This window comes from Nycticebus coucang, chromosome 13 (genome assembly GCF_027406575.1).
Source record: "Nycticebus coucang isolate mNycCou1 chromosome 13, mNycCou1.pri, whole genome shotgun sequence".
Lineage (NCBI taxonomy): Eukaryota > Metazoa > Chordata > Mammalia > Primates > Lorisidae > Nycticebus > Nycticebus coucang.
In genome coordinates, this window is record NC_069792.1 from 53,404,676 (window position 1) to 53,432,278 (window position 27,603).

The 27,603-nt window shown below is 41.6% G+C and overlaps 1 protein-coding gene across 1 annotated transcript in view; it reads left to right on the forward strand.

Annotated features, from left to right (window-relative positions):
- Nucleotides 1-27,603, forward strand: part of SLC26A7 (solute carrier family 26 member 7) — a 152,213-nt gene that overhangs the window by 106,878 nt on the left and 17,732 nt on the right. Inside the window, exons 9-14 of the mRNA XM_053558910.1 lie at nucleotides 5,047-5,124; nucleotides 6,120-6,215; nucleotides 13,360-13,466; nucleotides 14,760-14,826; nucleotides 17,840-17,977; nucleotides 20,833-20,878. Coding sequence (XP_053414885.1) covers nucleotides 5,047-5,124; nucleotides 6,120-6,215; nucleotides 13,360-13,466; nucleotides 14,760-14,826; nucleotides 17,840-17,977; nucleotides 20,833-20,878 — 532 coding nt within the window. The remainder of the gene's footprint in view (nucleotides 1-5,046; nucleotides 5,125-6,119; nucleotides 6,216-13,359; nucleotides 13,467-14,759; nucleotides 14,827-17,839; nucleotides 17,978-20,832; nucleotides 20,879-27,603) is intronic.

Genomic DNA, 27,603 nt, shown 5'->3' on the forward strand with positions numbered 1-27,603 from the left:
CTTACAAAATGTCCATTAGTGTGATTATATAATTGACGTCTGCCTTCTATCCTGGGCTTAACGCTACTGGGGGGTCAGGGGCCCTGTTGCTTTGACTCACTGCATCTGCAGTGTTTAGCTCAGGACCTGGCATATAGCAGGTACTCAATAATCACAACAGAAAGAATAAGCGAGAAATACAAATGTCCAGTAATTATACAAGAAACTACCAGTTTTTGCTGACATTTGAAGGGACTGGTCAGACCAAGCAGTTTTCATTGTCACTCAATATAGTACATATAAATTTGTAGTATATTTATAGACAATACCACTTAAAACCAGGCTTAGGATCATTACAAAAGTATTTTTCAAAAGAAACATAATATGATCTACACAGGTAATTTAAGTTTTCTGGTAGCCACATTTTTGTAAAAGTAGAAGAAACTGGTAGATTAATTTTAATAATATATTTTAATTTACCTAAGAGTCAAAATACACTAATGTTATTTCAAAGTTAGCAATCCAAAAATTATTCACAAGATTATTGCATTCTTTTCTTCTTGTTCTAAGCATTTTAGATCTAGTGTGTTTTTATATACATTTTCAGCATGTCTAAATATGGTCTAGCCACATTTCAAGTGCTCAAAGAGCTACGCATGGCTGTATTGGACAGTGAGTTTAGGACCATTTGATAAGCAAGTGAGTTGGCCATAATGCCTTTCAGTGCTTTAGAAAATCAAATCAAATGTTTGAATTGGAATGACAAAAGATGTCAGTCATTTAATACCAAGTGTTGTGGTCAGAGGCAGACACATTTCTATCCTCTGCATGTACAAACCCTTTTCACAGTGATCCCCTTTATAGGTGGCATCCGAAGCGTGTGTATCTATCTGAAGTCTCACTCATGCTTAGGCAAATATCGCTGCTTAGATGAATAGCACAAATACTGGTAAATGTTGTATTTCTTCCTTCCTTCCTCTCTCTGAGAATGTTAAGTATGGCGGGGAACTCCGTGTCCCCTGGCTCTGCTCCTGCACGCTTCTCTTCACTTCTAGCAGAGGAAAGATGCCGGTGTTCCTCAGGGAGTTCAGGAGGCATAACCACAAGGGATAGGAGGCAGCGTCTGCGACAGAGGCAGCTCAGCCACAACAGAAAACAACAGCTGGCGTGTTTTTCTGCAACATTGAGATTGTCCCTGGGTTCTAATTCGCCAAACTATATTCCTTTGTTTTTTCAAAACTGGCTCATTGCTTCAATTTGCTTCACAGCCTTCTTAACTTAGTCTTGGTTATCCAATCTGCTCTTTTTTTCTTTTTGCCCTTTCCCAGCTCCTTGACCATTACATTACTTCCTACAAAGCCGTGTGGGGAGTGAGCTCACGACCTACTTTGCCTTCTTTGACAACTATCTAGGATGGAGACAATTAGTATCGCAACCAAATATATAGATTAGATAACTCTATGTTTCTATAGGTTTGTTTTTAAGTTGAATCTTAAGCATACAGGTTGAGTAACAGGTATATTTACCTATTACCTGTAATAGCCCCCATTTGTAAGTGAGAGTTGTACAAGAGTCAGATATTTGTAACTTGGGGACTTTCTGTAATGACCTCTGTTCGTAAGTGTGAGTTAAATGTCAGTCAGATGTTTGTAACTCGGAGACTGCATGTAATATACAATATATGTAATATGTGAGTATATAATGAGAAGAAAATATAGATTTTTGTTATCTTTAGGCAGAATTAATTCTTAAACATGAATAGTTATGATTTTAAAACAAAAAATTATGTTTGGACACTTGAGTAGGACATAGAAAGAGCTGAAGAACAAAATTCTAGACAGTTGTTGTCCTATAGATAAGTGTGTGAACAGTTTTCCTTACTAACTACAACTTAAGCCAATCTGAAACTTATTTAGAAGGAACTACTTAAGTTTTGTTTGTTTTCTGAGATAAAAAAGGGAACAAGTTTATCTCTTGTTCTATTTGTAACTTGCTTTTATAAATTGTGTATAGGTGGATCAGAGAAATGGAAGAAAGTATTACCTCATGTGGAAAGTAACAAATATGAAGGTCCTTAAAAATAGAGCTCCAGGGGGGTTATCACGGAAACCTGAGTTAGGGAAGTCTGTTGTGTAGTGCTGCGATTATCTGACCTTAATGTAAGCTCTTTTTGAAGTCACTGAGCTGACAGTTATGGATGACAGCTTGAGTTGCATGATCGCAAAGATTTTTTTCAGATACAAAGTTCAGCAACTGGACCTCTTATTTATGGAAGAATGAATTTCAGTATTTTGAGAATTTTGAGGCAGACACTATTATTTTCTTAATTTCTATGACTGGAGAATACATACACTGTGCAGGACAGACAAAGCTTTCTTGTTCAAGTAGATGCACTTGTGCAATCAGATGCACTCACTTCTCTTTCGACCTGGGGCATCAATAATGTCGGGCAAGGGCATGAAGGGAACTAACATAAGCCATTTGCTTGTATGGTCTATGTTATTTACCATCTAAGGTAAAGAGATAGCTGTTTTCACCCACAGTTTGTCTCACTCAAATGAGATACAGTTAATTCTTACTCTGATTACAAGATTGAAGTTGTAGTTCAATAAATGAATTGTTGCTGATGTACGTATAAAGAATCATGTAATTAAAAGAGAAATTCAATATTATTTAGAGAAAAATCCAAACATAGTTGTGGCTTACTGCTTTTAGATAGAATTATTTAATCAGGTTGTAATTTCTACAGCAGCTCTAGTGCATTATAATTTATCTAGGAACCTTAAAATATATTTGGATTTCATGGATCTGAATTCAGTGCATCTTCCAGATTGCCTGCTTGCCTGCCTTCTAACTCCCTACTCTATGACCTTGGGCAAGTCGCTTTATCTCTCTCTGCCTCAAATCCTTCCAAGAAATTTAGACTCCAGCTGTCCAAAGTTCATTTCAGCTCCTTATACTCAGGGTTTTGGCTTTCAGTATGTTGTAAACATGTGAGTGAAATGTCTCACAAAATGGGTCATGTTGTTGTCTTTTTGTCTTGAAATAAACATTAGCAATTGGCATCTTTCCATAAAAACCTGGCTTTAAGGAGTCACTTCCTGGGTTCTCTGGGTGGATCCTGTGATCTACACTCTGACCCCCAGTTCTTTGCACTCTAGTGAAATGACAGGAATTAATATTGTATGGTTTAAAAAATTCTCACCAGGTCCTCCTAAATACAGGAGTGTACGGACTATTTGGTGTGCTCTAACTTCTTTGATAAGCAACCATTAGTTCTCTAATGATTTGTTTCCCACATAAGAATTATTTTTCCCTGTTCATGCGGGGTGTTTGTGGAAAGAGTTCCACAAAATAAGGGAGGGGGAACAGACCCCCTCAGCCTCTGCCAACAAGGAAAGTCCTGTTCTTATGCCCATTTGAATGACCACTTCCTTAACCAAGTAATTATAGTTATTCCCTCTCTACTCTACCTCTTCCCACACATACACCTTTTAAGAGTAGCAGAATCAGGACAAGTGCAACACTGGACTTGACCTTGGTTGTGTCTGGAGTCTAGTGTCTGCATCATCTACTGCAGATCCTGTCCCCAATTTTGTTTTTAAAAAATAAGATTTTTGGAAGGATAGTTTAGCTATAGTAAAATTTATCCTTTTAATATGTAAAGTTCACTTTATTTGGAAAAGTATATTGTTTTATAACCACAAGTACAATCAAGGTATAGAATATTTCTATCGCCCTAAAAAGTTTTCTCATGCCCCTTTGTGATCAATTCTCTTCCCCTACATCCAGTTTCTGGAATACTATAATTTACCTTTTTTTTCAGAATGTCATAGATATAGGATTTTATAGTATATAGCCTTTGTGCCTAGCTTCTTTCATTAGCTTAATGGTTTTGAATTTTATCTGTGTTCTTTTTTATTGCTGAGTAGTATTTTATTTTATGGATGTGCCATAATTTATCAATTTACCAGTTGATGGACATTTCAGTTATTTATAGATGTTGTTGTTTGCAAATAAAGCTTCTATAAATATTTGCATAGAGAGTTTCACATGGACATATGTTTTCATTTCCCTTAGGCAACCCTGGGTCATATGGTAAGTATATGCATAACTTCATAAGAAACTGCAAAACCGTTTTCAAAGTGGCTGCATCATTACAATCCTGCCAGTGATGACTGGGGACTTCAGTTGTTCTGAGTCCTCGCAAACCCATGGTATTGGTTATTTGTTTATACATTTATTTTTAATTTAAGCCATTCTAATAGGTCCAAATTCCCTTTGATATCTCCATAATGATGTTCTAGGAATCTTTGTGGTCCTGGGCAAGTATATATACTTCTCTCATATTGGGATAAGAGTGTGGCTAAAGGTTTTTATTAAGGTGTGAACATTTGCTCATGTGAAATTAGGTTTTCTACCAGGTGGAACAAAGCTGTAGGAGTCAGGTGTTTTGAATTGCCTTTTGTCAGCAGGCTGCATTGGTTAGAACATGATACTAATGACTTTTCAGGATTAGTAAAATTAAGTCTGTTCCACTCCAGAGACTGCTCCCAGGTCCCCTTATAACTACTACATAACAAGATCCCTTACTAACAAAGAACTCCAAAGAAGAGGGCAAATGCTTTGGTAGAAATATATCCTCAGCACAGAAAAATCCTAAGCTGCGGATTCAGTTGTTACCCAAACAACCTCCTATGAAACAGAGGAGTCAAGCTGCACAACAACAGGCTAAAGAACTTTTAATTGAAATGCCACTTTCGCTATTAAACAAAAAAGCCATCACTGTGATGTGTGATAAAAGTTGATGGTGTACTATTTCTTTGTGTGGAATTGCTTTTCTCTCATCACTGACTTAATTTGATTGCACCAGTTTGTCAGCTGTCACATTTGGCTTCCCTCAGCTGCAAAATATAGATAATGACAGTCTATGCAATTTAACAGTTATGTGCCAACATTTTGCTTCTTCTAATCAAGATGAACTAAGAATTATTCCCCCACCCCCATAACTTTGGAATAATATAAAAGTTCAAGGCTTTCTTTTTTTGTCTGTCTTGTATTTTACAGGTGGCTTGTCTAACATCTTGCATTTTCGTCCTTATAGTCATCTATGCCATAGGACCTTTGCTTTACTGGCTGCCCATGGTACAGTAGTGCTTTTTCACTATCTTCTTTTTAACTTAACTTTTCATGAGAACCACTCTATATAAAATTGCTTGGAAATGTAAATTCAATAACCCTAAATCTGAAAATTGTGTTATGTAAGTAAGCGTTAAATGAAGGAGGGGTGGAAAGCTAGCTCACTCGATGAGGGAGGACAGGAGAACATGGCTGTCTTCTTCTTTGGCTCTCATATGAAAACGGCATGTGGAACTAGATTCATTCAGTCTCATCTGGGGGAGGGGACTGTACATACCATATTATATGAAGTAGACTTTGGAAAAATTCTACCGGAACTTCAAATGTGTGCTGGGGCAAGGGAGTAGGGAAAAAAATATATCTTCCCACCCTTAAAACATCCTTTACACAAAGTGACTCAGAACATTAGGTTCAGCTTGCCCTTCATAAGCCTGGGGCAGCAGAGTGACGCAAATAAGATTCCAGGCTTCAGAGAACCATTCTCCATCCTTTGTTGTTCTAATTCTTCATTTGTGTAATGAGAAAAAATCATTCATGAGAGGATTTTCCAGCAATCCAGTTCACTTTTCAAGAGAGTTAGAAATATCTTCAGGTGAAACCAGACAATTGATATTTAATTATGAAATTATAAAGAAATAGCTGATATAAAGATTTAACTTTTTGCAACAAAAAAAAGTTCCAACAAATGGCAGTGAATAATTACAGTTAAGATAGCATTCAGCTCATGGTATTCACCTTTATAATTCACTTCTTTCCCTTTCCTTCCTTTTCTTTTTTTAAAGAATTATATAAGTTTTAACTTGTGAATTCCTAAAATCATATTCCTAAAGTAAAATAATAGGTTAGTTTTAAACAAAAATGAATACTATTTTAGTCTTGTAATTGGTGATTGCTTTTCTCTGCTAAGTAGTTTAAAAACAAAGAAATAAAAATACCTTGGTCTTTTCAAATTTAAATAAAAATTTTTATCTTGTTTCCTCATCAAATTATTTTTATTTCAGTGTGTTCTTGCAAGCATTATTGTGGTGGGACTGAAGGGAATGCTAATACAGTTCCGAGATTTAAAAAAATATTGGAATGTGGACAAAATAGATTGGGTAAGTAGAAATTTTTACTGAAATATTCCTCTTTGGTTTAAGTATATTATCAAATAAGCTTGAATACTTTTAGTTGCAGAAAATAGATTTAGCCTTTTGAGACTGGTACACTTTTCAAAATACTATTTATTGTTTTCAAAACCTTAATAAAAGCATTAAAATTTACATTGTCTTGATAAGACACAGAAATTAAATTTTGCCAAATTTTGATAAATGTGTGTTTGAGAACTTATAAAGAAATGATAATTAATTTGAGTAGATTTGTGATACTCAATTTATATTATGATTTAATTCTGGAAGCAATAATTATAAAGGAAGTATACACTCATAGAAATATGACAATTTATCTCATGTATGAAAAACAAGCAGTGATCTCAGAATGTGTGCTACAGGAATACAGGATGAACCTCCAAATGCTGACACCATTCGTTCTAAATACAAAGTCTCATGAATTGTTTTTTAAATGAGTTACATTTGAAGAAGCATTGCTGAGAATCGGTCAAATCATACTGAACAATGACAAAAGGGGTTTTCTATTAACGTAAATATTTAATGCACTTGATAATCCCTCTATGCAGGAGCATCCAGATTCCCTCCCTCCCTCATGTGAGTGAAGCATCTCAGCAGTGTCGTCTGTTCAGCTCCATTACAGAAATGTTATGAGCTATGTATTTCCTCTTCTTCAGATTTTTTTCTCTGGAAGACTTTGCAGTATTTTTTATGCTGGTGCTTACTTTCATAATTTTCCTCATAAAACTCAATATTACTAAGCTTCCACCAAAGTACCGTGCTGGGTTTCATAAGGAACATAGAGATGGATAAAGAGCTACCCATCCTCTCCTGACAGTTACTATTTTTGCAGGAAGCAGACACAGGAACACTAACTTATTACGCAAGACATGACCCAACATATCCTGGGAGTAAAAGTACAAGCTTAGCTCTGGAGAATAATAGAGGCAGAAACATTTAATTTGGACTGTTTAATATGAAAGACTCTCAGAGCAGAGCTAAAACATGAACGGAGACCTGAAGGAATAGTAGTATTTGGTAGTTGGGCCAAGAGGCTAAAATTAGTCATGACTTTTTAAAGGTGATACATGTGCGATAGCTCATGGAAACAAGGAAATGAGAAGATGCAAATGTATTCTATGAGCTACTTGATAAGTCTGTGATAAAGTTATGTCTAAGGGACTCATTAACAACATAGGAGGGACAGCGTTATATTGAAGGAAGAGAAAGAAGGTGTCAGGGAAGTCTAAGTTGAGAACTGAAGAATTTCTAAGTTGAGAACTGAAGAGTGAATGGACTATCTGAGGAAGGGAAAGAGAGCCATGTATGCAAAGATACAGCAATAAGTCAAGTGTTCAGTGTGCGCAGAATATACAGTGTGAGGATGGGAGGAGTAACTGTTGAGGTTGGAAAAGTTAAGAATGTGTTGGATTGGCAAAGTCCACTTGGGTCTTCCAGAGACTAGACTTAATTCTGAAGGCAGCAAAGCATTGCTGAAAGGTGAAAGAGGGATTAGAAAGGTTACTTGACTAGTTTGAGGAAGATGGATCAAACTGATGGAGTACACAGCTGTTGGCGCACTGTGTTGGCGGTACAGGCAAACAAATGAGGAAGGCCTGCTGGGTGGCAGTGGCCACAGGAGCATTATGTGAGGATTTTTTTGCTTATCTGTTGTGACAGATACTACAAAAACTATGCTTTTTTTTTTTCCCCCTCTCATCAGCTTTTGTTAGTGTTTGTACATTTAATGTGTGACCCAAGACAACTTTTCTTCCAATGTAGTGCAGTGAAGCCACCTCAAACACTCCTAGACCAAGACTGAGACCATGAAGTTCAAAAGGAAAAAAAAACAAAAAAACAACAGATTGAAAAGATATTAGAGAAGTTGGGTTAGTTAAGTAACCAGTAACCATATATCTGCCTATAGACTTTGTAGCAGAAACCTTACAGCCAGCAGAGAGGAGAATGACATATTCAAGGAACTGAAAGAAAAAAAAATAATAAGGCCGGCCAATTGAGAGTATTATACCTAGCAAAGCTATTTTTCAATGGTGAAGGAGAGACAAAGACATTTGCAGAAAATATACACTGAAAAAATTGATCACCACTGGACCTGTCAGAAAAAAAACAAAAATGCTAAAGGAATTTCACCGTATAAAGTAGTTAAAGTTCACAGTATAAAGTAACCAGTCTACAAAGACTTCTAAGTTTCTAGTTAGAAGCATCATTGGAGGAAGACCATATCATTCATGGAGTTATAAATGAAGTTTTTCATCTTGCCCAGGAAGTTTGGCAATATAATCAGAGTATTTCTGTGGTTGAGCACCCATTCTCAAATTTCTGTGAGTGTGTCATACCCTTTCAATCTCAGATTTAAGAATTATTTACAAATGTTTTCTTCTTATATTCAAAGGGTGCCAAAAAATGTATATTTTAAGAAAGGAACAAAATACGTTGAAATTATAATACTCAGGTCATGTTTGACCTCTGCAATTACAAGGGGTGATCAACATGACTTGTATTCATATTTTGTTAACAGTTTATATTGAGTATTTTCAGTATATATTGGGTTTTTTTTCTTTCCTTGGCAACCTCTGTATATTTGAATATTTTTTTCTAATCTGTATATTCTACTTTGTTCTTAATTATGTATCTGGTTATTTTGCTTTGTCTTTCTTCTTACCTATATGTTTCTCATGATTATTTTATTTTTCTTTGTGTGTGTTTTCTTTGGACCATTCACATATCTCTGAATATGTTTTTCTTATGCTTATTTTACTTTTTTGCTTTAAATATGACTTTTGTTTCTGTAATGTTTTTATTTCCACTCATTTTCTTTCCTAAATTCTTCAAGCTTGCTTTATCTTCTCCATTTTTCTTTTTAAATGGAGTATTTCTTCTTTAAATCTCTACATCTGGCTCGACTCCCATAGCTCAGTGAGTAGGGCACTGGCCACATACACCGAAGGTGGTGGGTTCGAGCCTGGCCCTGGCCAGCTAAACAACAGTGACAACCACAACAAAAAAATAGCTGGGTTTTGTGGCAGGCACCTCAGGAGGCTGAGGCAAGAGAATCACCTAAGCCCAAGAGTTTGAGGTTGCTGTGAGCTGTGATGTCACAGCACTCTACCGAGGGTGACATAGTGAAATTCTGTCTCAAAAAAATAAAAATAAATAAAAAATAAATAAATCTCTATGCCTATTTTCAAGGGCCCTCCATCACTGAGATTATACTGCTTATTATATGTCCAAACCCACCCTTTATCTCTATTTCATTATTTTCTTATTTTTCTTATTTCTATAAATAGGTCCCTTGATAATTTTTTTAGGATTATAGTGCATATTATAGTGGACCTAATTGTTTGCTGAAAAATAATGTAGGGAGGAAAGGAGACAGAAAGTGAGGTGAAGCACCTGCAGCTCTGATTCAGGTATGCTGTCAGAAGAGGCATCCCTAGTTTAAAGCAAAGCCTTAGACATCGAGGCCCTCCAGGGTCTGACACCGTTGTCTTCTCTCTGTTTTCTATCTTGCTTTACCTCCAGCAGTATACTTTGATTAGGAAGCTAGATGGTGATTCAGATAGTGTTTCACTTATGCAGTTGTATGGCATCAAATAAATGGGTATATTTCTTGCTTCTCTGATGACTCATCCGTGGCCTTAGAACTTAGCAGCTCTTGCTACTAGAAACTCCAATCAGAAAATTACTGTATAGAATTTTCAAGACTCTGGCATTTGTACAGAAGAACTCTATGACTGATTGAACCTGGGAATACGTTTGTTGGCATCTAGTGTCCTCATTGATCATCATTCCAGTTTCATAGTATTTAGAAGGTCTATATCACATTTTATAACTGGGAGGTTTTAAACCATGTTCTTGTTCCATTGAAGCTGTTTTTCCTCTATATATTCATTTTTCTATTTTTTTGTGGAGTTTAATGTAGGGGCAGTAGAGTAAAAAGGACTTTAATGTGCTATCTAAATCTGATATCCAAATCTATACTTAGAAAATTAATTGTGGCTGCAGTTTGGCAAATGGTTTACAATGAAAAATCAAACAGGTGGGAGCTTGTCAAAATAGTCTAAGAAAGTTTAGCAAAGTGTGTACTAGAGGGTCATTCATGACTTTAAGAAGAGCACATGGTTTGAATTATTTTTGATTAATAATTGATAGAACTTATGAAATGATTAGAGAAGTAGGTAAAAGAAGAGAAAGGGTAAAATATGATTCCACGGCATCTAATTGTAGTGTTTTGAAGACTATTAGTGTTGTAACTAAAGGACAACATTGAAGGACAGGTATATTTTGGGGCTCAAGTTACATAGTTTGCATTTGGACATGATGAGTTTGAAGGTGTTTGATAGCTTGAAAAATTGTTAAAGAGCCGAGAGCTGGTCGTCTTCTACTTAGAGATGATGGTTAAAAACTTGGAGTAGGAAACACTGACACGAATGAAGCAGATGCATGGTAATTCAATGGGACATGGATTTAGCTTGACAATGGCTTTCTATAGATGGAGAGGAAGGGCATCTCTAGCTTATAAGGGATTCAACAGTGAAAAGCCATAGATTTTGGGGATATGACCTGGGCATAGGATGTGGAGTAAGAATATTGCACAGACATTTGTGTAGCCAAACAGTGGACATAAATACAGATCTATAAAAATTTAATAATATGGATCTATCACCAAAACAGATAGTATAACATATAGGTGTGTGTGGGGGGGGGGGGAGCGGGGTGTTAGTGATTCAGTAGCTGTTAAACTGTATTTTATGCTGATGCATTTTTCAAAAGGAGGTAATATTTGCTCCTTCCTACTTAAGGTCAACATTAGGGTTAGTTTTTATTTGGGAGTTCTGAGTGCGAAATAGGGAAAGGAGCAAATAGGAACACATAATGAAATGAAAGGGAGTCAGAATTAACTGATTCCTGATACTTGTGGCAACCAGCATTTGGGTCTTTAACAGGAATTGTTGCAGAATATTGCTGGGATTATTCTAACTAGTGGAACTATTTGCTGATCTATGTTATTAATTTCCATTTGATATTTTTTCAAAGCTATAACTATAGTCCCAAGAAACATCTAAGTGTCATGAAAGCCCAACTATAATAGATGATGTTGTGGCAGAGTAAATATGCTTTAAAAATAGAAGCATATAGTACCAAAAGTTTTGGTTACTCTCATTAATCCTACCCTCCGGGATCTGTGGTTTTTAAGTGATAAGGAACAGGCTTCTTAGGACCCTATACCATATTGAATCATGGAGGTTGGCCAAGGTGCTTTAGACTTCTAGAGCTTGTGGTAAGATCTTATTCTGGCATACTTAGGCAGGTTTAGTCAGCACATAGTGATGAGTAAGACTCAGAGCCATCATGGGAAGTTGAAGTCATGATCAAAACCTTGCAGCCTTGTTTTGTATATGATTAAGCACAGTGTAGCAGGGAAGGAAAAACATACTGTTTAAAAAATAAAAGGCTCAAATGACTATTCATCTGAATAAAGGAAAAATATTTCACTGTCTTAACTTATGGGTGACAGGCTGGGAATGATCTCATAACAAGTAAAATGTTAGCATTACATTTATAGGTATGAGAATTATTTGAAATATATTTTCTCTATCACTCCAAAATGTTTGTTTCTCCTACATCGAAAAGAAATTTATAAAAAGAATCCTTCCATTTGCTTCCAGGGGCTCGGCTTTTCAGAATAGCCCATTATTAAGAATCAGTCAAGCTCAATGTAGGTAAATAATACAGACAAAAGAAAAGTGTTTCAAGAAAAAAAAGAAAAAGCCCTTTAGAAAAATTTGCTTTAAGCTTATTCTTAAAAAAAAAAAAAAAGTTTCAAGTGCTCAATTCTGATTGAAGCCAGTAGACTATCTAATACATACACACATAGGAGAAAGAGTCAGATCAATGTAAGGGGGGTGGGGGGAATGAGGGAGTGGGGACAGGGCAGGAGAGAAGGGTATGGGGGTGCTCCGCTTAAGCGGACCAGCTTTACAGTGTATGGCACACCTCTTGGGGGCGGGACACAACTATAAGAGGGACTTTACTTAACAAATGTAAACAGTATAAACTAATTCTTTGTACCCTCAATAAACCTGAAACAATAACAACCAAAAGGCCGAACTCCACTCCCCAACATTTTATGCTATTTTCATATTATAGAGAAGTTTCTGGCTTTTTCATTTGTGTGTGGAATTGAATCATGTCTTTGAAGATGTTTTAAAGTGCTCTTAAAGCTATTGGGATAGGAAGAAATCAATTTAGAATTGTATTCATAGACATAGGGATGCAGGTTATTTGATAGAAAAAAAGAATTTAAAAATTGCGTTAGAGTACTATTTGATAAATGTAGGATTTTGAGCTTAGAAAATATAACCTTGTGGCTTAAAAAATTATTTTGCTTTTAAACACTTTTTTTGCAGCTTTAAGCTTAGAAATGTCAACCGTAATATAATATCTTATTGCAAATTGTAATTTTATGTAATGAACAAAACTGCAATAACTTTGGAATTCTAACTAAAAGAGAGTTAGCGTTTCTCATAATCTTTTGAAATGTTCCCAAGAACTAAATTGGTCCTGATTTTTTAGCTTTCCGAATGAATGGCTCCTTGCAAATAAAATTATAATGCTCTTCATAGTGGTTGATCTAAAAGTGTTGTTTGATTTAGTCACTTTAACATTAGGCTTTGAGAGCTTTATATAATAATAAACTACATTAGTTATTTTTACAGCCATCCTGGAAAACAGAATGTTGTTGGGAATGACCAGAAAACAGCAAACCCTTGCTTGTAATATTATTACATTAAATGAGAAAGCAGTGGGAAATTATGCCATGCTTTTGAACCATACACCTCAACCAACTATTTACAGATCTTAAATATAGTGTTTGTTGAGGATTGAAATGAGGGTTGGCAGGGTCTGGAAATAAAAGAATGAGCCTTTCCCCACCCCTGCTGCTGAGAGTCTGATGGAGCCAGTGCTTGTTTCTGTATCCTTGGCTTCCATTTACCACGTCTTAAATGATATATTCTTGCTGAGAGATTTGGTCACAGGAATGTTGTAAAATAAGATTGTGAGGCACTTAGCAATCATGACAGAAAGATAAGCATTCCTGTTTCTCTTTCAGGGGATATGGGTCAGTACATATATATTTACAATATGCTTTGCTGCCAATGTGGGACTGCTATTTGGAGTTGTCTGTACCGTAGCGATAGTGATAGGACGCTTCCCAAGGTAAGATCTCATTTAAATGCTCTGTTTATTCTGACACAGCAGTAGAGTATATACTGTTGCCAGTTTCTTTTGTTTCTTTATAACTTATTGTACTGCAATCTTGTATTTTACTTGCTTTTGGAGAATTAGAGACAAGCAGATATGAAAATGTTTTATCTCCAGATGGTATTTAGCAATAAGAGTCTTAAGAGAGAAATAGGGGTTGTTTCTCTTCTTGCTGATCTGTTGGACTTTTTTGTAGATTCTGAATGCTAGTCCTTTATTGGATGTGTAATTTGCAAGTATTTTCTCCCATTCTGTCGGTTGTTAATTCACTCTGTTATTTCTTTTGCTGTGTAAAAGCTTTTTAATTTAATTCTCATTTAATTATTTCTTATCAACATTAAATAACCCCCTTAGCCATATATGCTACGTTAGAGAGAGGTATTTCTTAATTAAGTGAAGAGATATAGTGTCCAATGGGATATAAAACAGTAGCAATGTAATCATTTGGAAAATTAAAAAACTTCAGAAAATTTTGTTGTTCAGAAGACAGATAAATTTAAATTTATACCTATATCTATCTACACAAGTAACTTTTTTAGACAGCTTGATTGGAGAACACAGTCACCCCTTTTGTCTTTTAATTATGTAAACCATTCACCCATTTTGACCAACTCTTTTCTGCTTCCCTAGTGTTCACTTGATAATGCTTCTGCTCCTTCTCATCCTTCCCTGGAAATTATTTGCGACACAATATGTTCTGATAAATGTTTACTTTTATCTCCGGAGTCTGTTTAGTAGAATCTATAAAGGCAGATTCATTATTATCTAGTCCTATCTTGCCATTGATTCTCTCCTTCCTTCTTTTTCTCCAAAACAGTGGTTCTCAACCTTGCTAATGCCGCAATGTATTTTCATTGTTAAAAAGGGGTCGCGACCCACAGGTTGAGAACCACTGCTGTAAAACAAGATTTTTATCAAATATCGCAAACACTATGATTTCTTCTCTTCTAACTTTTCTGTACCAATCCATCTCTTATAGCTTAGAGGTATGGGGCTCTCGGCACTCAAATGAAGAAAATTACATTGATTAAAGTCTACTTAGATGCCTCTGCTGTTATCCTCTATTCCTGAATATCCTAGAGATGTGTAGATTTACCAATGTCTTAGAAACAAATAGGTGATATAATCTAAACCAGTTCAGAGACATTCTAATTGTTAAGATAAAATGAATTATCCTTTTTGTTTCTTCAGTGTTAATGCAGTGATTAGAAAATGACCTGTTTTATTTTCTATCTGCCTTGATTTTAGAGCAAAGACTCTAAATATAAAATACCTGAAAGAAATGGAATTTAAAGTGAAGACAGAAACAGACAGTGTAAGTTCATTTTCCTTTTTCCTTTGTGAAATTATTAATAATTTTTATTGGTGAAATAGTTTTAAGGTATTATAAAGATAAGATAAATTATGACAGTGGAAAACATGACAATTCTATTTTTAATTAGGATGAACTACCAACAGTATATATGTGACCACCACACTTGTGGCAGCATACACACAACAAATCAATAGAATCAAAGAAAATATTTTTGGATTTACCATTCAGATAATATCCTATTATTGTTCCCAGAGCTACACAGTTCACAGTAGAATCATGGCCCACGTTAGTTCAGGCTTTTGGAAACCTCTTTTCCATTATTAAGTCGCATAAAGTAATCAAACCAAACTGATAGTCTATTCTGAATCTAGTGATGGAGGAAGATAAGGAATTTGAAAAAGAATGAAGCAAAGTTGTTTTATGGTATTGTTTTATTGAAAAAAGAAAGAAGCTCAGTGAATGAGACTGTACTGTTAGCAGAGGACAATTAAATGGAATCATTATGGAATGGCAATAAGGCTGGTTTCATGAACAGTGGACATCTTTCTAAAAGCAAACAACATGTATAAATTATCTTGCCCTGTCCGTGCTAAGGATGGCCAATTGATTGTGTCTGAGTTCTAGTTTCTTGTTCTAAGGGATGACCAAAACAGTTTAAAGTGAGGGAAGAAATGCTGACTTTAAATATTTTGCCAATTAAAAAAAATTGCCCTCACTTTTAACTTGCTTCGGAAATGTTTGGCTAACCTTTTTCCTTTATTTTTCTCATGCACCTGCTTTAGTATCTCATGATTCCTTTCAGAACAGAAGGAGCTGTCCTCCCAGAGTCAGGATATTTCCAATTAGGAAGGGAGCAGGGAGTAGCACCACGAGCCCTTCTGTGACACCCAGGGTGTCATGCTTGCCAAATTATTTTTCATCTTAAAAAGTCACTTGTTAATAAATTCTGCTTGATCACTACCTTCTTTCTGGGCTACACATGTGGGGAAGTGGACGACGGGCTTTGGAGGCAATACTAGTAATTTCCCTATATCTTTAAAACATGGTCGGCTCCAGTCTCATCCCTACCCTGAATGGCACTTGAAAATTCTAATTTTGTTAAAAGAGTAAACCTCACTGGTTACTTAGCGTTTTTCATTAAAAAGAAGAGGAAAAACTAAAATAATATAAACTGTTGAATGAAATTTTTCGCTTAAACAAAATGATCCACCATTTCTTTCTTTCGTGTATGCCTCTTCCAGCCCTGCTTCACGTGAAACACCCAGTCCTGTCTGGAAGATCCCTTCCCACTCAGTGGATTCAAATCCACTGAGAATTCTTATTATTCTGAGACAGGGTCTTGCTCTGTAGAGTGCAGTGGTGTGATCATAGCTCACTACAACCTCAAACTCTTGGGCTCAAGAGATCAAACTGCCTCAGCATCCAGAGTAGCTGGGACTACAGGCGTACGCCACCATGCCCAGCTAAATTTTTAAAAATTTTTTGTGGAGATGAGGTCTCACTATCTTTCTTAGGCTGGTCTGAAACTCTTGGTCTCAAGTGATCCTCTTGCCTTAATCTCCCAAAGTGCCAGAATTATAGGCGTGAGCCTCCGTGCCTGACCAACAGTATTTTTTTAATCTGGAATAATTTGAATCTTCTGCTCTTTAACAAATATATGTATTTTCCATATTATCTCTAAGGAGTAATATTTTATTTTTGGTTTCTAAGAGGTTTACTCAACTAAAAGTTAGTTTGTCAACTTAAGCCTTTTTTTCTGAATTATTTGTTGCAAATCACATTACTTTCTAGAGTTTAATCAGTTTTGGAGCTATCGAAACTTTGAGATTATTTAACGTAAACACTTAACTGATTTTAAAAATGAGTAAACTGAAAAATTAAATGAATTTCCCAAGTTAACATACCTAATATTTTCTTCCTTTCTTTCATTTTTCTGTCCTCTCCCTGTGCGCGTCCTATTCTCTACATCTCCTCTTCTCTGGAAGCACTAAAACCTGAAGAATTGATTTCCTTAGTGGGTAAGGAGCTGTCACATCATAGAATTTGACACCCTCTCATTTCTAGGTTAGATACCTGTCTTTAAAGGTCAAAGAGAAGATGGTCCTGGTTGTGGACCTCCAAGTGCTGCCAGTAATACCTGGGCAAATGGCCAAAGCAGACACCTTTTTTGTGAAAACTTTTCTCTTTTTCTGCATCTCTCACCTATGTCCTGGCAATCCAGTAACCTAGACCTACCCAAAGTGAAGTTATATTCCTGACCCTGCCTCTCGGTGTCTCTGACTTCCAATTAGGACTACCAGTCACTTCTAAATTTATATTTATCTGAAGGAAAGCTATGCCATTATGGGGTAAATGACTGACAGTTGACCTTTCAGGACACATTTTCACTTTTAAAAAATACTGATGGTTGGGGGCGGCGCCTGTGGCTCAGGGAATAGGGCCCCGGCCCCATATGCCGAGGGTGGCAGGTTCAAACCCAGCCCTGGCCAAACTGCAACCAAAAAATAGCCGGGCATTGTGGCGGGCACCTGTAGTCCCAGCTGCTCCGGAGGCTGAGGCAGGAAAATCGCGGAAGCCCAAGAGTTAGAGGTTGCTGTGAGCTGTGTGATGTCATGGCACTCTATCCGGCAAAAAAAAAAAAAAAAAATACTGATGGTTAAGTAAATTAATTTTCAATTGATAGATTGAATGGAGGGTAGGTCTTCGGTCTTCCTGGTATTGTTTAGGTATTATAGACAACTGCCTCCTGAGAACCTAGTCTGTGGGCATAAGAACCTCTTTCTGAAAAGCTGCATCTTACCTCATAACTATTGTTTCTTAGTAAAGAGGAAGTATGTATTCCCCCTAAGATGTGTGATAGTATCTGAAGGTCTCTAAATGAATTTTTATAATTAAAGCGTTCATGAAAAGATTGCTTACACAATTGAGTGGTATTTGGATTTGTGAGATTTAGTTTTTGCTTCTCTTGTCTTTAATTTAGAGTTATAAGTCTATTTTTTTCCTCCTCTAAAAGGAAACACTGCAGCACGTGAAACTTATCTCAATAAACAACCCACTTGTTTTCCTAAATGCAAAGAAATTTCATACAGATTTAATGAATATACTCCAAAAGGAAAATGCCAGCAACCAGCTACTTGATGATATCAGCAAGGTAGGACCAGTAGTTTCAATTTCATGCAATAGGCAGCCTTATATCATGGCACTAAAAGAATGTGACAAAGAAATAATGATATATTTTAAAAGTGTTTGGAGAACTCTCCCCTCAGTAAACCCTCACATTGTGTTATGCTTTTCATTTAGCTCTAGTAATTAGCTTGTAAGTAATCGCCCTCTTGTCCTTTCATTCATTTACCCTATACCTAATGAACATGTGTACCAGGAACTATAACCATAACAAGACAAATTGATGAATTCAAATCATTTTTTCTAATATTCTAACAAAAAAAGTGTTGGAGCAAACTCTGAAAGTAATAGACTATGATAAATGACTTCAGAGAAATAAAAACTATTGCCATCACTATAAAATTATTCTAAAATTCCAAAATTCTTTATCTCTATAAATAATGTCAGTGAACAGAGATATTGAATCAAATGTGTTGCTACACAACACGATTTATGCAAATGGACTGTCTATCATCATTTGAATCTTTAAGCCCTCTTCAGTGTTAAAAGCATGGCCTTTAACGCTAAGCTGCCTGTGTTTGCAACTTACTAGTTGTGTGACTTTAGCTGAGATACTCAATCTTCATGCTTCAGTTTTCGCATGTGTAATCAAGGTAATTAAATGAGCTAATATATGCGAAGTACTTAGAATAGTGCTTAGCCTGTTCAATACTATAAAAGTGTAAAGTTATTAGTTTTGTTAACTATGCTCTCTATGAAGCTATTCTTTACTACTCTAGATCACAAGGATCTCTTTTTCTTCTTATATCCTTGAGCATGAATTACCTCCCAGCCACTCTGGTGCATAGACCACCTTAGCCCTCCCATGTCCAAGGTATCGGGAGTGTCCTGAATCACATTTGTGTCCATCACAGCTTCATGCTTCTGCCTCTGGGCCTTTCCCTGATCGACAGAGGCCCCATATACAGACCAGATATGTAATTTGTAGCAGCCTAGTGCGGAGTGAAAATGTGATATTCCTTTTTCAACAATTGTTAAGAATTTCAAGATGGTGACAGCAAAGCATTAAACCAAGTGGGAGACCCTTCTAGGCATGGGGAGCTTCTTGGGAGGAAAGCTGTAGAGGTAAAGTACCCTTCTCATGACTTTGGATCCAGGGCACATACGAATGTGATTTATCACTGGTGATGTTAACCTTGATCTCCAGGATGAGGTACTGTGTACCAGATTTCTCCACCGTCAAGTCCCTTTATCTCCCCCCTTTCCATCCTGTACTGCACTCTTTTTTTTTTCTTTTTGCGGTTTTTGGCCGGGGCTGGGTTTGAACCCACCACCTCCGGTATATGGGGCTAGCGCCTTACTCCTTTGAGCCACAGGCACCACCTGTACTGCACTCTTTGGAAGGAAGTCGCTGTGTACAGCCCAGCCTTAAGGAGAATGGAGTTAGGATCCACCTCCTTGAAGATATACATACCTTATTTGAAATTCTTCAAAGTGAAATTCTTCAGAATTTCAGAAGATTTCAGACAAAGTATTTATAAGAGGAGGAGAAGGAAATTCATATTTGTTGAATGTGTCTCGGGGCCAATCCCTTATTTAGGCGATCTAACTCAATCAGCACCTACCCTATCATGGAAGTGGCTTTACCTGAATATTACATAAAAAGAAGATTGAGACGTAGGGATATAAAATACAGTGGAAATTGTACAGCTAACAATTGTCCAAGCCCGACATCAAGAAGAGAAAATAGAAGTGGCCTAGCCAGCCTTTGAGATAAGGTGAAAACTGGTTGCATGGGGAAGTGGTTTAACGTTGTGGTTGGGAATATGAAGGTGTGGGGCTGGAACAGCACGGACCGTGGTTCTAGCCCAGGCTCTTCCTGGCTTTATGACTTTGGTCAGGATATTTAAACTTTATAATCTTTAACTCTTTCCTATGGAAAATGAGATTAGTAACTTCATTAGGATTATTTTGAGGCTTAAGTAATTAATATAAAGTCCTTGGTATGAAGTACTGAAGAAATACTAATTGCTATTATCATCAACAAAAATAATGATAGTATGTTATGTGAGAAGTAGATAGCATGTGATCTCATTAGAGGTCTCAACAGCCAGAGAAGCATGTAAGTGTGGCATACAGAGTTACTTTTATTCTTTGGTTTTTCCATAAATCAGGACTGTTTCCTAGTCATTTTCATGGCGCTACAGATGAATGGCGCTACATGTGCTCTGAAACATGTGATCAGTGACTCTCCATTTCAGAATGCTATGTTAATGCATGAAGTTAATTTTTTTTATTTTTTTTGAGACAGAGTCTCACTATGTCACCCTTAGTACAATGCTGTGGTGTCAATAGCTCACAGCAACCTCAAACTCTTGGGCTTAAGTGATTCTCTTGCCTTAGCCTCCCTTGTAGTTAGGAGTACAGGCATCCACCATGATGCCTGGCTATTTTTTATTTTGTTTGTTTGTTTAACAGGCTCGGGCTGGGTTCAAACCCACCAGTCCCACTGCATGTGGCCGGCGCCCTAAACGCAGAACTACGGGTGCCGAGCCGATGAAGTTAATTTTTGATTGAATATGCTACATAAAAATACACATAGAACTGTTTAATTTCTGATCCAAAATCAAAACAATCTTAGTCTTGGAGAAAAATATTCTAAAAAAGATAGTTTGACTTGATAACATGAATTATGTACTTAAAACGAATGACCCTTTTATTGTTTCAAGTTTGTTGTATACATCATTTTGAAAACAAGGCTAGTGAAAATTAATTATTGAAGACTATTATCTTTTGTTATTCTCTATAGAAAAAAGAATTATGTGCTTTTTCTCAGACAGAAGTAAACTTCTATAACATTTTTCTTCTTTGTTTTTGTTGCAGTGTGAACAAAACACGCTGCTCAATTTATCCAATGGCAACTGCAACGGTGAGTTAGCTTTAAGGAAACAGAAAATCTAACCTTCTGACTTGAACGTGGACCAGAGAATGACGTCTTCCTCCCCTCTTCCCCTCACAGCCTCTGTCCCTCCTCCCGCTTCCTCGTCACTGGCTCTCCCTCTCCTTCCCTCCTCTCCGTCCCCCTCTTCTTCTTTCTCCTCCTCCGTCCTCCTCTCTCTCCTGCTGTTCCTTCCCTCCTCTCCGTCCCCCTCTTCTTCTTTCTCCTCCTCCGTCCTCCTTCTCTCCTGCTGTTCCTTCCCTCCTCTCCGTCCCCCTCTTCTTCTTTCTCCCTCTCCGTCCTCCTCTCTCTCCTGCTGTTCCTTCCCTCCTCTCCGTCCCCCTCTTCTTCTTTCTCCCTCTCCGTCCTCCTTCTCTCTCCTGCTGTTCCTTCCTCCTCTCCGTCTCCCTCTTCTTCTTTCTCCCTCTCCGTCCTCCTTCTCTCTCCTGCTGTTCCTTCCCTCCTCTCCGTCCCCCTCTTCTTCTTTCTCCCTCTCCGTCCTCCTCTCTCTCCTGCTGTTCCTTCCCTCCTCTCCGTCCCCCTCTTCTTCTTTCTCCCTCTCCGTCCTCCTTCTCTCCTGCTGTTCCTTCCCTCCTCTCCGTCCCCCTCTTCTTCTTTCTCCCTCTCCGTCCTCCTCTCTCTCCTGCTGTTCCTTCCCTCCTCTCCGTCCCCCTCTTCTTCTTTCTCCCTCTCCGTCCTCCTTCTCTCTCCTGCTGTTCCTTCCCTCCTCTCCGTCTCCCTCTTCTTCTTTCTCCCTCTCCGTCCTCCTTCTCTCCTGCTGTTCCTTCCCTCCTCTCCGTCTCCCTCTTCTTCTTTCTCCTCCTCCGTCCTCCTTCTCTCTCCTGCTGTTCCTTCCCTCCTCTCCATCTCCCTCTTCTTCTTTCTCCCTCTCCGTCCTCCTTCTCTCTCCTGCTGTTCCTTCCCTCCTCTCCGTCCCCTCTTCTTCTTTCTCCTCTCCGTCCTCCTCTCTCTCCTGTGTTCCTTCCCCTCCTCTCCGTCCCCTCTTCTTCTTTCTCCCTCTCCGTCCTCCTTCTCTCTCCTGCTGTTCCTTCCCTCTCTCCGTCCCCTCTTCTTCTTTCTCCCTCTCCGTCCTCCTCTCTCTCCTGCTGTTCCTTCCCTCCTCTCCGTCCCCCTCTTCTTCTTTCTCCCTCTCCGTCCTCCTTCTCTCTCCTGCTGTTCCTTCCCTCCTCTCCGTCTCCCCTCTTCTTCTTTCTCCCTCTCCGTCCTCCTTCTCTCTCCTGCTGTTCCTTCCCTCCTCTCCGTCCCCCTCTTCTTCTTTCTCCCTCTCCGTCCTCCTTCTCTCCTGCTGTTCCTTCCCTCCTCTCCGTCCCCCTCTTCTTCTTTCTCCCTCTCCGTCCTCCCTCTCTCTCCTGCTGTTCCTTCCCTCCTCTCCGTCCCCCTCTTCTTCTTTCTCCCTCTCCGTCCTCCTTCTCTCTCCTGCTGTTCCTTCCCTCCTCTCCGTCTCCCCTCTTCTTCTTTCTCCCTCTCCGTCCTCCTTCTCTCTCCTGCTGTTCCTTCCCTCCTCTCCGTCTCCCCTCTTCTTCTTTCTCCCTCTCCGTCCTCCTTCTCTCTCCTGCTGTTCCTTCCTCCTCTCCGTCTCCCTCTTCTTCTTTCTCGCCCTCCGTCCTCCTTCTCTCCTGCTGTTCCTTCCCTCCTCTCCGTCCCCCTCTTCTTCTTTCTCCCTCTCCGTCCTCCTCTCTCTCCTGCTGTTCCTTCCCTCCTCTCCGTCCCCCTCTTCTTCTTTCTCCTCCTCCGTCCTCCTCTCTCTCCTGCTGTTCCTTCCCTCCTCTCCGTCCTCCCTCTTCTTCTTTCTCCTCCTCCGTCCTCCTTCTCTCCTGCTGTTCCTTCCCTCCTCTCCGTCCCCCTCTTCTTCTTTCTCCCTCCTCCGTCTCCTCTCTCTCCTGCTGTTCCTTCCCTCCTCTCCGTCCCCTCTTCTTCTTTCTCCCTCTCCGTCCTCCTTCTCTCTCCTGCTGTTCCTTCCCTCCTCTCCGTCCCCTCTTCTTCTTTCTCCCTGTCCGTCCTCCTCTCTCTCCTGCTGTTCCTTCCCTCCTCTCCGTCCCCCTCTTCTTCTTTCTCCCTGTCCGTCCTCCTCTCTCCTGCTGTTCCTTCCCTCCTCTCCGTCCCCCTCTTCTTCTTTCTCCCTCTCCGTCCTCCTTCTCTCTCCTGCTGTTCCTTCCCTCCTCTCCGTCCCCCTCTTCTTCTTTCTCCCTGTCCGTCCTCCTCTCTCTCCTGCTGTTCCTTCCCTCCTCTCCGTCCCCCTCTTCTTCTTTCTCCCTCTCCGTCCTCCTTCTCTCTCCTGCTGTTCCTTCCCTCCTCTCCGTCCCCCTCTTCTTCTTTCTCCTCCTCCGTCCTCCTTCCCTCTCTCCTGCTGTTCCTTCCCTCCTCTCCGTCCCCCTCTTCTTCTTTCTCCCTCTCCGTCCTCCTTCTCTCCTGCTGTTCCTTCCCTCCTCTCCGTCCCCCTCTTCTTCTTTCTCCTCCTCCGTCCTCCTCTCTCTCCTGCTGTTCCCTTCCCTCCTCTCCGTCCCCCTCTTCTTCTTTCTCCCTCTCCGTCCTCCTCTCTCTCCTGCTGTTCCCTCCCTCCTCTCCGTCTCCCTCTTCTTCTTTCTCCCTCTCCGTCCTCCTTCTCTCCTGCTGTTCCTTCCCTCCTCTCCGTCCCCCTCTTCTTCTTTCTCCCTCTCCGTCCTCGTCTCTCTCCTGCTGTTCCTTCCCTCCTCTCCGTCCCCCTCTTCTTCTTTCTCCCTCTCCGTCCTCCTTCTCTCTCCTGCTGTTCCTTCCCTCCTCTCCGTCCCCCTCTTCTTCTTTCTCCTCCTCCGTCCTCCTTCTCTTCCTGCTGTTCCTTCCCTCCTCTCCGTCCCCCTCTTCTTCTTTCTCCTCCTCCGTCCTCCTCTCTCTCCTGCTGTTCCTTCCCTCCTCTCCGTCTCCCTCTTCTTCTTTCTCCTCCTCCGTCCTCCTCTCTCTCCTGCTGTTCCTTCCCTCCTCTCCGTCTCCCTCTTCTTCTTTCTCCTCCTCCGTCCTCCTCTCTCTCCTGCTGTTCTTCCCTCCTCTCCGTCTCCCTCTTCTTCTTTCTCCTCCTCCGTCCTCCTCTCTCTCCTGCTGTTCCTTCCCTCCTCTCCGTCTCCCTCTTCTTCTTTCTCCTCCTCCGTCCTCCTCTCTCTCCTGCTGTCCTTCCCTCCTCTCCGTCTCCCCTCTTCTTCTTTCTCCTCCTCCGTCCTCCTTCTCTCCTGCTGTTCCTTCCCTCCTCTCCGTCCCCCTCTTCTTCTTTCTCCCTCTCCGTCCTCCTCTCTCTCCTGCTGTTCCTTCCCTCCTCTCCGTCTCCCTCTTCTTCTTTCTCCTCCTCCGTCCTCCTCTCTCTCCTGCTGTTCCTTCCCTCCTCTCCATCTCCCTCTTCTTCTTTCTCCCTCTCCGTCCTCCTTCTCTCCTGCTGTTCCTTCCCTCCTCTCCGTCCCCCTCTTCTTCTTTCTCCCTCTCCGTCCTCCTCTCTCTCCTGCTGTTCCTTCCCTCCTCTCCGTCCCCCTCTTCTTCTTTCTCCCTCTCCGTCCTCCTCTCTCTCCTGCTGTTCCTTCCCTCCTCTCCGTCCCCTCTTCTTCTTTCTCCCTCTCCGTCCTCCTTCTCTCCTGCTGTTCCTTCCCTCCTCTCCGTCCCCCTCTTCTTCTTTCTCCCTCTCCGTCCTCCTCTCTCTCCTGCTGTTCCTTCCTCCTCTCCGTCCCCCTCTTCTTCTTTCTCTCCTCCTCCGTCCTCCTTCTCTCTCCTGCTGTTCCTTCCCTCCTCTCCATCTCCCTCTTCTTCTTTCTCCCTCTCCGTCCTCCTCTCTCTCCTGCTGTTCCTTGCCCTCCTCTCCATCTCCCTCTTCTTCTTTCTCCCTCTCCGTCCTCCTCTCTCTCCTGCTGTTCCTTCCCTCCTCTCCGTCCCCCTCTTCTTCTTTCTCCCTCTCCGTCCTCCTCTCTCTCCTGCTGTTCCTCCCTCCTCTCCGTCTCCCTCTTCTTCTTTCTCCCTCTCCGTCCTCCTCTCTCTCCTGCTGTTCCCTCCCTCCTCTCCGTCTCCCTCTTCTTCTTTCTCCCTCTCCGTCCTCCTCTCTCTCCTGCTGTTCCTTCCCTCCTCTCCGTCCCCCTCTTCTTCTTTCTCCCTCTCCGTCCTCCTTCTCTCTCCTGCTGTTCCTTCCCTCCTCTCCGTCCCCCTCTTCTTCTTTCTCCCTCTCCGTCCTCCTTCTCTCTCCTGCTGTTCCTTCCCTCCTCTCCGTCCCCCTCTTCTTCTTTCTCCTCCTCCGTCCTCCTTCTCTCCTGCTGTTCCTTCCCTCCTCTCCGTCCCCTCTTCTTCTTTCTCCTCCTCCGTCCTCCTCTCTCTCCTGCTGTTCCTTCCCTCCTCTCCGTCCCCCTCTTCTTCTTTCTCCTCCTCCGTCCTCCTCTCTCTCCTGCTGTTCCTTCCCTCCTCTCCGTCCCCCTCTTCTTCTTTCTCCTCCTCCGTCCTCCTTCTCTCCTGCTGTTCCTTCCCTCCTCTCCGTCCCCCTCTTCTTCTTTCTCCCTCTCCGTCCTCCTCTCTCTCCTGCTGTTCCTTCCCTCCTCTCCGTCCCCCTCTTCTTCTTTCTCCCTCTCCGTCCTCCTTCTCTCCTGCTGTTCCTTCCCTCCTCTCCGTCTCCCTCTTCTTCTTTCTCCTCCTCCGTCCTCCTCTCTCTCCTGCTGTTCCTTCCCTCCTCTCCGTCCCCCTCTTCTTCTTTCTCCTCCTCCGTCCTCCTCTCTCTCCTGCTGTTCCTTCCCTCCTCTCCGTCCCCTCTTCTTCTTTCTCCTCCTCCGTCCTCCTTCTCTCCTGCTGTTCCTTCCCTCCTCTCCGTCCCCCTCTTCTTCTTTCTCCTCCTCCGTCCTCCTTCTCTCCTGCTGTTCCTTCCCTCCTCTCCGTCCCCCTCTTCTTCTTTCTCCCTCTCCGTCCTCCTCTCTGCTCCTGCTGTTCCTTCCCTCCTCTCCGTCTCCCCTCTTCTTCTTTCTCCTCCTCCGTCCTCCTTCTCTCTCCTGCTGTTCCTTCCCTCCTCTCCGTCCCCCTCTTCTTCTTTCTCCTCCTCCGTCCTCCTTCTCTCTCCTGCTGTTCCTTCCCTCCTCTCCGTCTCCCCTCTTCTTCTTTCTCCCTCCTCCGTCCTCCTTCTCTCTCCTGCTGTTCCTTCCCTCCTCTCCGTCTCCCTCTTCTTCTTTCTCCCTCTCCGTCCTCCTCTCTCTCCTGCTGTTCCTTCCCTCCTCTCCGTCCCCCTCTTCTTCTTTCTCCTCCTCCGTCCTCCTCTCTCTCCTGCTGTTCCTTCCCTCCTCTCCGTCCCCCTCTTCTTCTTTCTCCCTCTCCGTCCTCCTCTCTCTCCTGCTGTTCCTTCCCTCCTCTCCGTCTCCCTCTTCTTCTTTCTCCCTCTCCGTCCTCCTTCTCTCTCCTGCTGTTCCTTCCCTCCTCTCCGTCCCCCTCTTCTTCTTTCTCCCTCTCCGTCCTCCTCTCTCTCCTGCTGTTCCTTCCCTCCTCTCCGTCCCCCTCTTCTTCTTTCTCCCTCTCCGTCCTCCTCTCTCTCCTGCTGTTCCTTCCCTCCTCTCCGTCCCCCTCTTCTTCTTTCTCCCTCCTCCGTCCTCCTCTCTCTCCTGCTGTTCCTTCCCTCCTCTCCGTCCCCCTCTTCTTCTTTCTCCTCCTCCGTCCTCCTTCTCTCTCCTGCTGTTCCTTCCCTCCTCTCCGTCCCCCTCTTCTTCTTTCTCCTCTCCGTCCTCCTTCTCTCCTGCTGTTCCTTCCCTCCTCTCCGTCTCCCTCTTCTTCTTTCTCCCTCTCCGTCCTCCTTCTCTCTCCTGCTGTTCCTTCCCTCCTCTCCGTCCCCCTCTTCTTCTTTCTCCCTCTCCGTCCTCCTTCTCTCCTGCTGTTCCTTCCCTCCTCTCCGTCTCCCCCTCTTCTTCTTTCTCCTCCTCCGTCCTCCTCTCTCTCCTGCTGTTCCTTCCCTCCTCTCCGTCCCCCTCTTCTTCTTTCTCCTCCTCCGTCCTCCTTCTCTCCTGCTGTTCCTTCCCTCCTCTCCGTCCCCCTCTTCTTCTTTCTCCCTCTCCGTCCTCATTCTCTCCTGCTGTTCCTTCCCTCCTCTCCGTCTCCCTCTTCTTCTTTCTCCTCCTCCGTCCTCCTTCTCTCCTGCTGTTCCTTCCCTCCTCTCCGTCCCCCTCTTCTTCTTTCTCCTCCTCCGTCCTCCTCTCTCTCCTGCTGTTCCTTCCCTCCTCTCCGTCCCCCTCTTCTTCTTTCTCCTCCTCCGTCCTCCTTCTCTCCTGCTGTTCCTTCCCTCCTCTCCGTCCCCCTCTTCTTCTTTCTCCTCCTCCGTCCTCCTTCTCTCCTGCTGTTCCTTCCCTCCTCTCCGTCCCCCTCTTCTTCTTTCTCCTCCTCCGTCCTCCTCTCTCTCCTGCTGTTCCTTCCCTCCTCTCCGTCCCCCTCTTCTTCTTTCTCCCTCTCCGTCCTCATCTCTCTCCTGCTGTTCCTTCCTCCTCTCCGTCTCCCTCTTCTTCTTTCTCCTCCTCCGTCCTCCTTCTCTCTCCTGCTGTTCCTTCCCTCCTCTCCGTCTCCCTCTTCTCTTCTTTCTCCTCCTCCGTCCTCCTCTCTCTCCTGCTGTTCCTTCCCTCCTCTCCGTCTCCCCTCTTCTTCTTTCTCCTCCTCCGTCCTCCTTCTCTCTCCTGCTGTTCCTTCCCTCCTCTCCGTCTCCCCTCTTCTTCTTTCTCCTCCTCCGTCCTCCT